At 43.3% G+C, this 12,606-nt stretch overlaps 1 protein-coding gene across 1 annotated transcript in view; it reads left to right on the top strand.

Annotated features, from left to right (window-relative positions):
* Positions 1–12,606, top strand: part of USP45 (ubiquitin specific peptidase 45) — a 317,389-nt gene that overhangs the window by 3,768 nt on the left and 301,015 nt on the right. Inside the window, exon 2 of the mRNA XM_073626986.1 lies at positions 12,397–12,506. Within this exon, the coding sequence (XP_073483087.1) occupies positions 12,404–12,506 (103 nt within the window). The 5' untranslated portion in view covers positions 12,397–12,403. The remainder of the gene's footprint in view (positions 1–12,396; positions 12,507–12,606) is intronic.

The following is a 12,606-nucleotide window of genomic DNA, read 5'->3' as shown; positions in this document are numbered from 1 at the left end:
GGGAAACTTCTGTGTGTAAAGAAAAAAAATCCAGGCAGTCTGCCAAGTTTTTTAAACAATGTGTAAATGCAGGATGTTTAACCACTTAAAGTCTAAATCTCTTTCTGACACTTGTTTCTTAACCACTTCAGCCCCGGAAGGATTTACCCCCTTCCTGACCAGAGCACTTTTTACAATTTGGCACTGCGTCGCTTTAACTGCTAATTGCACGGTCATGCAATGCTGTACCCAAACGAAATTTACGTCCTTTTCTTCCCACAAATAGAGCTTTCTTTTGATGGTATTTGATCACCTCTGCCGTTTTTTTATTTATTTTTTGCGCTATAAACGGAAAAAGACCAAAAATTCTGAAAAAAAAAAATGATATTTTCTACTTTTTGTTATAAAAAAAATCCAATAAACTCAATTTTAGTCATACATTTAGGCCAAAATGTATTCGGCCACATGTCTTTGGTAAAAAAAATGTCAATAAGCGTATATTTATTGTTTTGCGCAAAAGTTATAGCGTCTACAAGCTAGGGTACATTTTCTGGAATTTACACAGCTTTTAGTTTATGACTGCATATCTCATTTCTTAAGGTGCTAAAATGGCAGGGCAGTACAACCCCCCCCCCAAATGACCCCATTTTGAAAGTAGACACCCCAAGGAAATTGCTGAGAGGCATGTTGAGCCCATTCAATATAAATTTTTTTTGTCCCAAGTGATTGAATAATGACAAAAAAAAATTACAAAAAGTTGTCACTAAATGATATATTGCTCACACAGGCTATGGGCATATGTGGAATTGCACCCCAAAATACATTTAGCTGCTTCTCCTGAGTATGGGGATACCACGCGTGGGACTTTTTGGGAGCCTAGCCGCGTACGGGGCCCCGAAAACCAATCACCGCCTTCAGGATTTCTAAGGGCGTAAATTTTTGATTTCACTCCTCACTACCTATCACAGTTTTGAAGGCCATAAAATGCCCAGATGGCACAAAACCCCCCCAAATGACCCCTATTTTGGAAAGTAGACACCCCAAGCTATTTGCTGAGAGGCATGTTGAGTCCATGGAATATTTTATATTTTGACACAAGTTGCGGAAAAGTGACAATTTTTTTTTTTTTGCACAAAGTTGTCACTAAATGATTGCTCACACAGGCCATGGGCATATGTGGAATTGCACCCCAAAATACATTTAGCTGCTTCTCCTGAGTATGGGGATACCACATGTGTGGGACTTTTTGGGAGCCTAGCCACGTACGGGGCCCCGAAAACCAAGCACCACCTTCAGGATTTCTAATGCCCCATACACACGGTCGGATTTTCCGACGGAAAATGTGTGATAGGACCTTGTTGTCGGAAATTCCGACCGTGTGTAGGCTCCATCACACATTTTCCATCGGATTTTCTGACACACAAAGTTTGAGAGCAGGATATAAAATTTTCCGACAACAAAATCCGTTGTCGGAAATTCCGATCGTGTGTACACAAATCCGACGGACAAAGTGCCACGCATGCTCAGAATAAATAAAGAGATGAAAGCTATTGGCCACTCCCCCGTTTATAGTCCCGACGTACGTGTTTTACGTCACCGCGTTTAGAACGATCGGATTTTCCGACAACTTTGTGTGACCGTGTGTATGCAAGACAAGTTTGAGCCAAAATCCGTCTGAAAAATCCTAGGATTTTGTTGTCGGAATGTCCGAACAAAGTCCGACCGTGTGTACGGGGCATATGGGTGTAAATTTTTGATTTCACTCTTCACTACCTATCACAGTTTCGGAGGCCATGGAATGCCCAGGTGGCACAACCCCCCCCCCCCCCCCCCCCAAATGACCCCATTTTGTAAAGCAGACACCACAAGCTATTTGCTGAGAGGCATGGTGAGTATTTTGCAGCTCTCATTTGTTTTTGAAAATGAAGAAAGACAAGAAAAAACTTTTTTATTTTTTTTTTTCAATTTTCAAAACTTTGTGACAAAAAGTGAGGTCTGCAAAATACTCACTATACCTCTCAGCAAATAGCTTGGAGTGTCTACTTTCCAAAATGGGGTCATTTGGGGGGGGAGTTTGTGCCACCTGGGCATTCCATGGCCTCCGAAACTGTGATAGGCAGTGAAGAGTAAAAGCAAAAATTTACGCCCTTAGAAAGCCTGAAGGCGGTGCTTGGTTTTCGGGGCCCCGTACGCGGCTAGGCTCCCAAAAAGTCCCACACATGTGGTATCCCCGTACTCAGGAGAAGCAACAGAATGTATTTTGGGGTGTAATTTCACATATTCCCATGGCATGTTTAAGCAATATATCATTTAGTGACAACTTTGTGCAAAAAAAAAAAAAAAAAAATTGTCTTTTTCCCGCAACTTGTGTCACAATATAAAATATTCCATGGACTCGACATGCCTCTCAGCAAATAGCTTGGGGTGTCTACTTTCCAAAATGGGGTCATTTGGGGGGGGTTTGAACTGTCCTGGCATTTTATGCACAACATTTAGAAGCGTATGTCACACATCACCCACTCTTCTAACCACTTGAAGACAAAGCCCTTTCTGACTCTTTTTATTTACATGAAAAAATTATTTTTTTTTGCAAGAAAATTACTTTGAACCCCCAAACATTATATATTTTTTTAAAGCAAATGCCCTACAGATTAAAATGGTGGGTGTTTCATTTTTTTTTTTTTTTCACACAGTATTTGCGCAGCGATTTTTCAAACGCATTTTTTGGGGAAAAAACACACTTTTTAAAATTTTAATGCACTAAAACACACTATATTGCCCAAATGTTTGATGAAATAAAAAAGATGATCTTAGGCTGAGTACATGGATACCAAACATGACATGCTTTAAAATTGCGCACAAACGTGCAGTGGCAACAAAATAAATACATTTTTAAAAGCCTTTACAGGTTACCACTTTAGATTTACAGAGGAGGTCTACAGCTAAAATTACTGCCCTCGATCTGACCTTCACGGTGAAACCTCACATGCATGGTGCAATTGCTGTTTACATTTGACGCCAGACCGACGCTTGCGTTCGCCTTTTGCTTTTTTATCTTATTTTTAAACTGTTCCTTTCGTTTTTTTTAAAATCATTTTTATTGTTATCTCAGGGAATGTAAATATCCCCTATGATAGCAATAGGTAGTGACAGGTTCTCTCTTTTGAAAAAATTGGGGTCTATTAGACCCTAGATCTCTCCTCTGCCTTCAAAGCATCTGACCACACCAAGATCGGTGTGATAAAATGCTTTCCCAATTTCCCAATGGCGCTGTTTACATCCGGCGAAATCTAAGTCATGAAATGCTCGTAGCTTCCGGTTTCGTAGGCCATAGAGATGTTTGGAGCCACTCTGGTCTCTGATCAGCTCTATGGTCAGCTGGCTGAATCAGCGGCTGCATTCTCAGGTTCCCTATTGAGACAGGAGAGCCAGAGAAAAACACGGAAGACGGTGGGGGGGGGGTCATTCCCTCCCACTGCTTGTAAAAGCAGTCTAGAGGCTAATTAGCCACTAGGATTGCTTTTACATGAAAGCTGACCGCTGGCTGAAAAGAATGATACCAAGATGATACCTAAACCTGCAGGCATCATTCTGGTATAACCACAAAAGTCGTGAATGGCGTACCTGAAGACAAAAAAATGGTTAGCAATAAAACACAGTAAAGGGTAAAGTATAAAAAAATTGCAGACCTGAAAAGCAAACATGATAAAACATAATATCAATAAAACATTGCAGAATAGAATACAGTAAAAAAAAGAGCAGAACAATAGAGAGAGAATAGAGAGAGAGAGAACAATGAAACGACAACTATTATTTTTTATTTGATATATATTTTTTTTTTTTTTTTACACTTTTTTTTGTAACTAACTTTTATAACTGTAACCGGTTCCAGGTTCGGGTCTCTCAAAATGCGATGGCATCTTGGGAGACCCTGTGAAAGTGCGCCTAGTCTGTGCAATGCTGTACCCTGCGCTAATACTCAACTAGTGTATGGTAGCGTTCAAAACATTCACCAATGCAAAGACCAGGATTGTCAGGATATATATATATATATATATATATATATATATATATATATATATATCTTTTTTGGGGGGGTTTGTTGGGTAGGGGTACTCGGGAGGACATAAAATAAATGCCTCTCATGCAGCCGACTACATTTGGTTGGGGATGTGAATGGGGGAAGTACGGGTGCTGCAGAAGTGGTGGGTTCCCCCAATTAGGATTGGCGAATGCAGCAGGAAGGGCATTATGGGCACGATGGGCCTGTGTTTGTCTTCTTCTTGGTGGCAGCGGGACACTACTTGTGCTTGCCACCTCACCAGCTTGAACTGCACTTATGGGACTCGCCACGTCACCAAGTGTTACTGCAGTGCTGGTTTGACTACGACCGGGGTGTACTAGGCTGCTGGTGCTTGCCAGTTCACCAAAACGCTACCAAAAAAACTGTTACCGATCGCAGGGATCAGGCCTGACTCTGCGAACGCTGCAGTTATGCGTTTAGTGTTTTGTAAGTGACAATGATCGATCGATACTGCACTTGAGTGGGCTGGGCCGGGCGGAGGAGCAAAACGCAGGTGCTAGCAGGTATCTGGGCTGATCCCGCTAACACTGTGTTTTTGGGAACCCTAAACTGCTGGGGACGCTAGTACAGATCTGATCGGATCACATATTGATGCGTTCAGATACTATACCACTAAGGGAGGCGTATGCTGCGTGCGTGGGTGTTAGCGGTACTGGCGCTAATCTGATGCTGCCTGGGGCGACGCATATCACCGCCGGGCGATCAGGGGGCTAAACCTTTATTCGGTAATAAACGGCGAGTGCCCTGACACTATAAAAAATAAACAAACTAACCAGCGTCACCCGTGACACTTATACGGTGATCAGTGGTGAAAGGGTTAACTAGGGGGCAATCAAGGGGTTAAAACATTAATTGGGTAGTATATGGGGGTCCCTGACGCTATAAAATGCTGACGGCGAACCTAAATATTTACCTCCCTAACTAGCGTCACCAGTGACACTAATACAGCGATCAGAAAAATGATCGCTTAGTGACACTGGCGACGGGGGGTGATCAAGGGGTTAAAACTTTATTAGGGGGGTATTCTAGACCCCTACAACACTAACTGTCACAAACTGACACCAATGCAGTAATCAGAAAAATAAAAACTGCTTGGTGTCAGTGTGACGGGGGGGGGGGAGGGGTGATTGGGGGGCGATCGGGGGTGTAATGTGTGCCTGGCATGTTCTACTGAGTGTGTGTGTTTTACACTCTCAGTGATGTCTTCTCTCCTCAGCGCCGGAACGGAAAATACCAAGCCGAGGAGAGATTACATAATTTCCTTTGCTGCTGTTTAGCATACAGCAGCAAAGGAAGATTCTCATTGGCTGGGAGCGATCGCGAGGGGGGGCCACGAACGGATGGTCTCCCCCTCACCTCTCATCGCTCCCAGACCAAAGCCGACCGCCTCGGGCACCGGGGGGGGGGGGTACGTGATTCTGCCTGCCCGTGCCATTCTGCCGATGTATATCGTCGTGAGGCGGTCGGCAAGTGGTCAAGGTAAAATCAATATTTTTTGCTAGAAAATTACTTTGAACCCCCAAACATTATATATATTTTACCAGAGACCCTAGAGAATAAAATGTTAATTGCTGCAATATTTTATGTCACACTGTATTTGCCCAGCGGTCTTTCAAACACAATTTTTTGGGAAAAAGTACACTTCAATGAATAAAAAAAAAGAAACAGTAAAGTTAGCCCAATTTTTTTTGTTTGAATGTGAAAGATAATGTTACGCCGCGAGAATCGTGAAAGAATCGTGATCTATCTTCTAAGCAAAAAAAATTGTGCTTCTCATTTTAGCCAGAATCGTGCAGCTCTACCCACCATCCACAAGCATCAAACAGAGTGCACTGCAGAGGGACTACTTGTAAAGTTAGAGCTGTAGTAGGGAGCAAGAGCCGCAAAAGCCAATGCCTCCTCTGTAGTGCCAGCTTCTGTCCCATGCGGAGTGGGTCCATTTACTTGAATAGGTCGTGATAGGTAGACGGTAGCATGCACCAAAGCAGCAGGGGGCTTATTTCCTGCTGTGGCATGCCTCAGTAGCTAAAGGGGGTAGGGTTTTGGGCAGTAAAACCGAAACTCAATCGCAAGGTTTTACATGTGAATAATCCCTAAGAGTGCCCCTGCCAAATGCAACTAAAGGGCTCATTTACAAGTGCAGCAAGCACTGCCGCTCCTTTAAAAAGCAATCTGAGTGTGTTTGACAGGTAGTGAGGAGAAGATATGTTGCCTTCTCACCACCTGATTTAACCACTTGCTTGCTGGACACTTAAACCCCTTTCTGCCCAGACCAATTTTCAGCTTTTAGCGCTGTCACTCTTTGAATGACAATTGCGCGGTCATGCAACACTACCCATATGACATTTTTATCATTTTTGCCCACAAATAGAGCTTTCTTTTGGTGGTATTTGATCACCTTTTGCGTTTTTTTTTTTTATTTTTTGTTTAAAAAAAAATGAAAAAAGACTGAAAATAAAATTATGCAAACGGGTAATTTTTCTCCTTCATGAACGCTGATGAGGCTGCACTGGTGGGCATTAATAGGTGGCACTGATGGGCGGCACTGATGGGCATTGATAGGTGGCACTGATAGCTGGCACTGACGGGTGGCAGTGATGGGCACTGGTAGGTTACACTGCTAGGTGGCACTGATTGGCACCGCTGGTGGGCACTGGCAGGTGGCACTGATATGCACTGGTGGGCACAGTTGCGGTGGCTGCACCTTTTCCTCTTTAGGAACGATGTCCCTTTCACAGAAGCCGGTGATCAGCTTTTTTTTCTCCTCACGCTGTTAGCGTGAGGAGAAAAAAAAACGATTACCGGTCTTCTGTTTACATCACATGATCAGCTGAGATCGGCCCCTTACTACGGTCTATGATCATCCGAGTCTCATTGACTGCAATGCACGCGATGGAGACGCAATTACAGGTTTAAAACTGGTTTGAGGAGGCGACGCCCGGTGATCTTTGACTTCCCCATGTTGTTCAGGTAGATCTTCACCTCTTTAAGGTTGCCTACCCCTTCACTACATCTTTTATCAGCTGACTCCTTCTTACCTCTGCCACACTTCAGTCTTAACTTTTTATGATGTTTTTTGTTTTATTGTTGGCTGACCTGTGATCTTCCTGTTTATAGCAGCTGCTTGTTGTATGCACAATTTATGTGGTGGCATGAGTTCTAATTCCCAGTCACAGGCTGACAGCCCACCATGCACCGCTTGGGTATATAGTGTGTGTCCTGCAAGGGTCAACTGAAAACAGGAGTGTTTAACCACTTGCCTACTGGGCACTTAAACCCCCCCTCCTGCCCAGACCAATTTTCAGCTTTCAGCGCTGTCACACTTTGAATGACAATTACTCAGTCATGTAATACTGTACCCAAATGAATTTTTTGTCCTTTTTTTCATACAAATAGAGCTTTCTTTTGGTGGTATTTGATCACCTCTGGGTTTTTTATTTTTTGCACTATAAATGAAAAAAGACCGAAACTTTTGAAAAAAAACGCATTTTTCTTTGTTTCTGTGATAAAATTTAGCAAATTAGTAATTTTTCTTCATAAATTTTGGCCACAATTTATAATGCTACATATCTTTGGTAAAAATAACCCAAATTAATGGATATTATTTGGTCCGTGTGAAAGTTAGAGAGTCTACAAGTTATGGTGCAAATCAAAAATAATTGATCACACCTGATGTACTGGTGGCCTATCTCATTTCTTGCGACCCGAACAAGTCAGGACAGTACAAATACCCCCCAAATGACCCCTTTTTTGAAAGTAGACATTCCAAGGTATTTAGTAAGAGGCATGGTGAGGTTTTTGATGTTGTCATTTTTTCCCACAATTCTTTGCAAAATGAAGATTTTTTTTTTTCCCCACAAAATTGTCATTGTAATAGGTTATTTCTCTCACATGGCATGTATATACTACAAATGACACCCCAAAATACATTCTGCTACTCCTCCTGAGTATTATGATACCACATGTGTGGGACTTTTTCACAGCCTAGCCACGTAGAGAGGCCCAACATGCAGGGAGCACCATCACGTGTTCTAGGAGCATAAATTACACATCTAACTTGTTGACTACCTATTACACTTTTGAAGGCCCTGGAGCACCAGGACAATGACACGTGGCACTGATGACAGATGTCACTGATACGTGGCACTGATGTGGCACTGACAATGATGTGGCACTGACAATGATGTGGCACTGATACGTGGCACTGATACGTGGCACTGATACGTGGCACTGATACGTGGCACTGATACGTGGCACTGATACGTGGCACTGATACGTGGCACTGATACGTGGCACTGATACGTGGCACTGATACGTGGCACTGATGACAGATGGCACTGGGGACAGATGGCAGGGACATGACAGTGGGGACAGATGGCACTGGGGACAGATGGCAGGGACATGACAGTGGGGACAGATGGCAGGGACATGACAGTGGGGACAAATGGCACTGGGGATAGATGGCAGAGACATGACAGTGGGGACAGTTGGCAGGGACAGATGGCAGTGGGGACACTTTTTTCGTTTTTTTTTTTACTTACCGCCGCAGCGGTTCGCTCTCCCTCCTCACACGCTGTCTCTGTATGAGGAGGGAGAGCCGCAGAACACCGGCGATGAGAGATGATCTCATATGTTTACATATGAGATCGTCTCTCATTGGCACCGCGGATCGCGCTGAAAACGGCCGCTATGATTGGCCGTTTTCAGCGATCTGTGACTGGCTGTGTCCGAGGGACACGGCCAGCACAGAACTTCCCCGATGCACGCCCGCGGGAGCACGCATCGCGGAAGTAAACAACAGGACGTCCAGGGACGGCCGCCCGGCAGATAGCGTCCCCACTGCAGCCGTCTTTCGGCTATAGCGTGGGCACGAAGTGGTTAAAAGCTGGTTAATTTGAAAACTTTATTTAGATTGAATACATGAATGAATCAGTAAAATCCATTTGTAGGGTAGTGCTTGTGTGGGTTTCCTCTGGGTACACCAGGTTCCCCCACGGTCCAAAGACATGCTGGTAGATTAATTGTCTGCTGTCTAAATTGGCCCTAGTATATGTATATATATATATATATATATATATATATATATATATATATATATATATATATATATATATATTAGGGACCTTAGATTGTAAGCTCCTTGAGGGCAGGGACTGATGTCACTGTACAATATATATGTAAAGTGCTGTGTAAATTGGCAGAGCTATACAAGTACCTGTACTAAATGAATAAACAATAGGTGTCAGTTGAATCCACATACTTATTTCAATTTTGTGATACACGTTCAAAGTCGTTTTTTAATTTTTAAATAAGGCAAAATCTTATTAATTATTCAGCTATAAGTTTAAAGTGGTATTAAAGGTTAGGCTTTAAAAAAAAAAAACTGTTATACTTACCTGCTCTGTGCCGGTTTTGCATAGAGCAGCCCCGATCCACTTAATCTCGAGTCCCCCGCCGGCGCTCGGGGGTCCTCCCCTTTGATTAGTGCCCCCAATAGCAAGATGCTTGCTATGGAGGCACTGGTGTGTGCTTGCTTCCGAGCCCTGCTGTACACATCTATAAGACACATAGAGCTGCAGCTCAGCCTCGCCCCCGCTCTCCCCTTATTGGCTTACTGGTTGTGATTGACAGCAGTGGGAGCCAAAGTCTCAGCCAACGAGGATAGGTAGTTCAGGGACAGGCGAGGCTCCCATGCACATCCCTGGATTGAGAGGGGGCTCAGGTAAGCATTGGGGGGGCTGTGGGGGGAGCAGCACACAGAAGGTTTTTTTTTTTTTACCTTCATGCATAGAATTCATAAAGGTAAGTAACCTTTAGCCTTTAAAACCACTTTAACGCTAATGAAAACGTAGGGGCAAAGCAATTTCTGACGCAGAAGTTGCAGTATACAATGGTAGTATAGATAGGGGTGATGCAGCCTCAGAAAGTACTGTACAGGCCTATGGCCCCAGCAGTAGGCAGTAGTGGCTCCCATGAAGATTCATCTAACTCTCTGGAGATGCTCTCTAGCCACTTAAGGACCGCCTAACGCCGATTTACGTCGGCAAGGCGGCACGGGCAGGCAAAATCACGTACATGTACGTGATTTGCCTCTCGCGGGTGGGGGGTCCGATTCGGTGAAATTACACCCCAAAATACATTCTGCTGCTTCTCCTGAGTACGGGGATACCATATGTGTGAGACTTTTTGGGAGCCTAGCCGTGTACGGGACCCCGAAAACCAAGCACCGCCTTCAGGCTTTCTAAGGGGCGTGAATTTTTGATTTCACTCTTCACTGCCTATCACAGTTTCGGAGGCCATGGAATGCCCAGGTGGCACAAAACCCCCCCAAATGACCCCATTTTGGAAAGTAGACACCCCAAGCTATTTGCTGAGAGGTATAGTGAGTATTTTGCAGACCTCACTTTTTGTCACAAAGTTTTGAAATTTGAAAAAAGAAAAAAAAAAAAAGTTTTTTCTTGTCTTTCTTCATTTTCAAAAACAAATGAGAGCTGCAAAATACTCACCATGCCTCTCAGCAAATAGCTTGGGGTGTCTACTTTCCAAAATGGGGTCATTTGGGGGGGGTTTGTGCCACCTGGGCATTCCATGGCCTCCGAAACGGTGTTAGGCAGTGAAGAGTAAAATCAAAAATTCACGCCCTTAAAAACGCTGAAGGCGGTGATTGGTTTTCGGGGCCCCGTACGCGGCTAGGCTCCCAAAAAGTCCCACACATGTGGTATCCCCATACTCAGGAGAAGCAGCTAAATGTATTTTGGGGTGCAATTCCACATAGGCCCATGGCCTGTGTGAGCAATATATCATTTAGTGACAACTTTGTGCAAAAAAAAAAAAAAAAGTGTCACTTTCCCGCAACTTGTGTCAAAATATAAAATATTCCATGGACTCAATATGCCTCTCAGCAAATAGCTTGGGGTGTCTACTTTCCAAAATGGGGTCATTTGGGGGGGGGTTGTGCCACCTGGGCATTCCATGGCCTCCGAAACTGTGATAGGCAGTGAAGAGTGAAATCAAAAAGTTACACCCTTAGAAATCCTGAAGGCGGTGATTGGTTTTCGGGGTCCCATACGCGGCTAGGCTCCCAAAAAGTCCCACACATGTGGTATCCCCGTACTCAGGAGAAGTAGCTGAATATATTTTGGGGTGCAATTCCACATAGGCCCATGGCCTGTGTGAGCAATATATCATTTAGTGACAACTTTTTGTAAATATTTTTTTTTTTTTTGTCATTATTCAATCACTTGGGACAAAAAAAATAAATATTCAATGGGTTCAACATGCCTATCAGCAATTTCCTTGGGGTGTCTACTTTCCAAAATGGGGTCATTTGGGGGGGTTTTGTACTGCCCTGCCATTTTAGCACCTCAAGAAATGACATAGGCAGTCATAAACTAAAAGCTGTGTAAATTCCAGAAAATGTACCCTAGTTTGTAGACGCTATAACTTTTGCGCAAACCAATAAATATACGCTTATTGACATTTTTTTTACCAAAGACATGTGGCCGAATACATTTTGGCCTAAATGTATGACTAAAATTGAGTTTATTGGATTTTTTTTATAACAAAAAGTAGAAAATATCATTTTTTTTCAAAATTTTCGGTCTTTTTCCGTTTATAGCGCAAAAAATAAAAACTGCAGAAGTGATCAAATACCATCAAAAGAAAGCTCTATTTGTGGGAAGAAAAGGACGCAAATTTCGTTTGGGTACAGCATTGCATAACCGCGCAATTAGCAGTTAAAGCGACGCAGTGCCAAATTGGAAAAAGACCTCTGGTCCTTAGGCAGCATAATGGTCCGGGGCTCAAGTGGCTAGTCTGCAGGTATAAGAGGGAATTGTTTTTGTTACTAGTAATACTCCATATTCCCATCGCACACATTCCTGGATAAAGCTCCAGAAGATTTGGGTGCTGCAGCAACCACCAGCTGGAAACTGGATCAGAAAGCCAAAAAGAGAATATTTGCCAGCACACCACGGATCGACAAGTAGCGTCCAAACATTTTTTTATTGAAGCGTGTTCACATCACAGAGCAGGTAGTGCAACCTCTTGAGGGGGTCCTGCGTGACTCCAAAAGGTTGCACTGCCTGTTCTGTGATGTGAACACGCTTCAATAAAAAATCATTTGGACGCTACTTGTCGATCCGTGGTGTGCTGGCAAATATTCTCATTTTGTTTTTGTCACTGGCACATCAGCAGCAAAACCAGACTGAAAATTCAGTTTGTCTTATATGAAGAACCTTTGATTTTTGTTGGGATTTTTAACAAGTCTAAGTTTCGCCTGTGAAAATAAAGTGTACTTTGCTATATGATAAAATGTTCTTCTCTTTTTCCAGGCTGCAAATGAGGGTAAAGGAGCCATCATCCTGGTCAGGTCCTGAGAAGGTGAGAAGGAGTAGAAGAACAAATCGCCCACCAGATGAAGATTCCTCAGATGACATTGTTGGTATGGTTATGATTATTCATATACAGTAAAACCTTGGTTTGAGAGTAACTTGGTTTAAGAGCGTTTTGCAAGACAAGCAACATTTTTAAATAAAGTTTGA

This window comes from Aquarana catesbeiana, linkage group LG04, assembly GCF_042186555.1.
Source record: "Aquarana catesbeiana isolate 2022-GZ linkage group LG04, ASM4218655v1, whole genome shotgun sequence".
NCBI classification, from domain to species: domain Eukaryota; kingdom Metazoa; phylum Chordata; class Amphibia; order Anura; family Ranidae; genus Aquarana; species Aquarana catesbeiana.
This window is presented reverse-complemented; position numbering and strand designations above follow the sequence as displayed.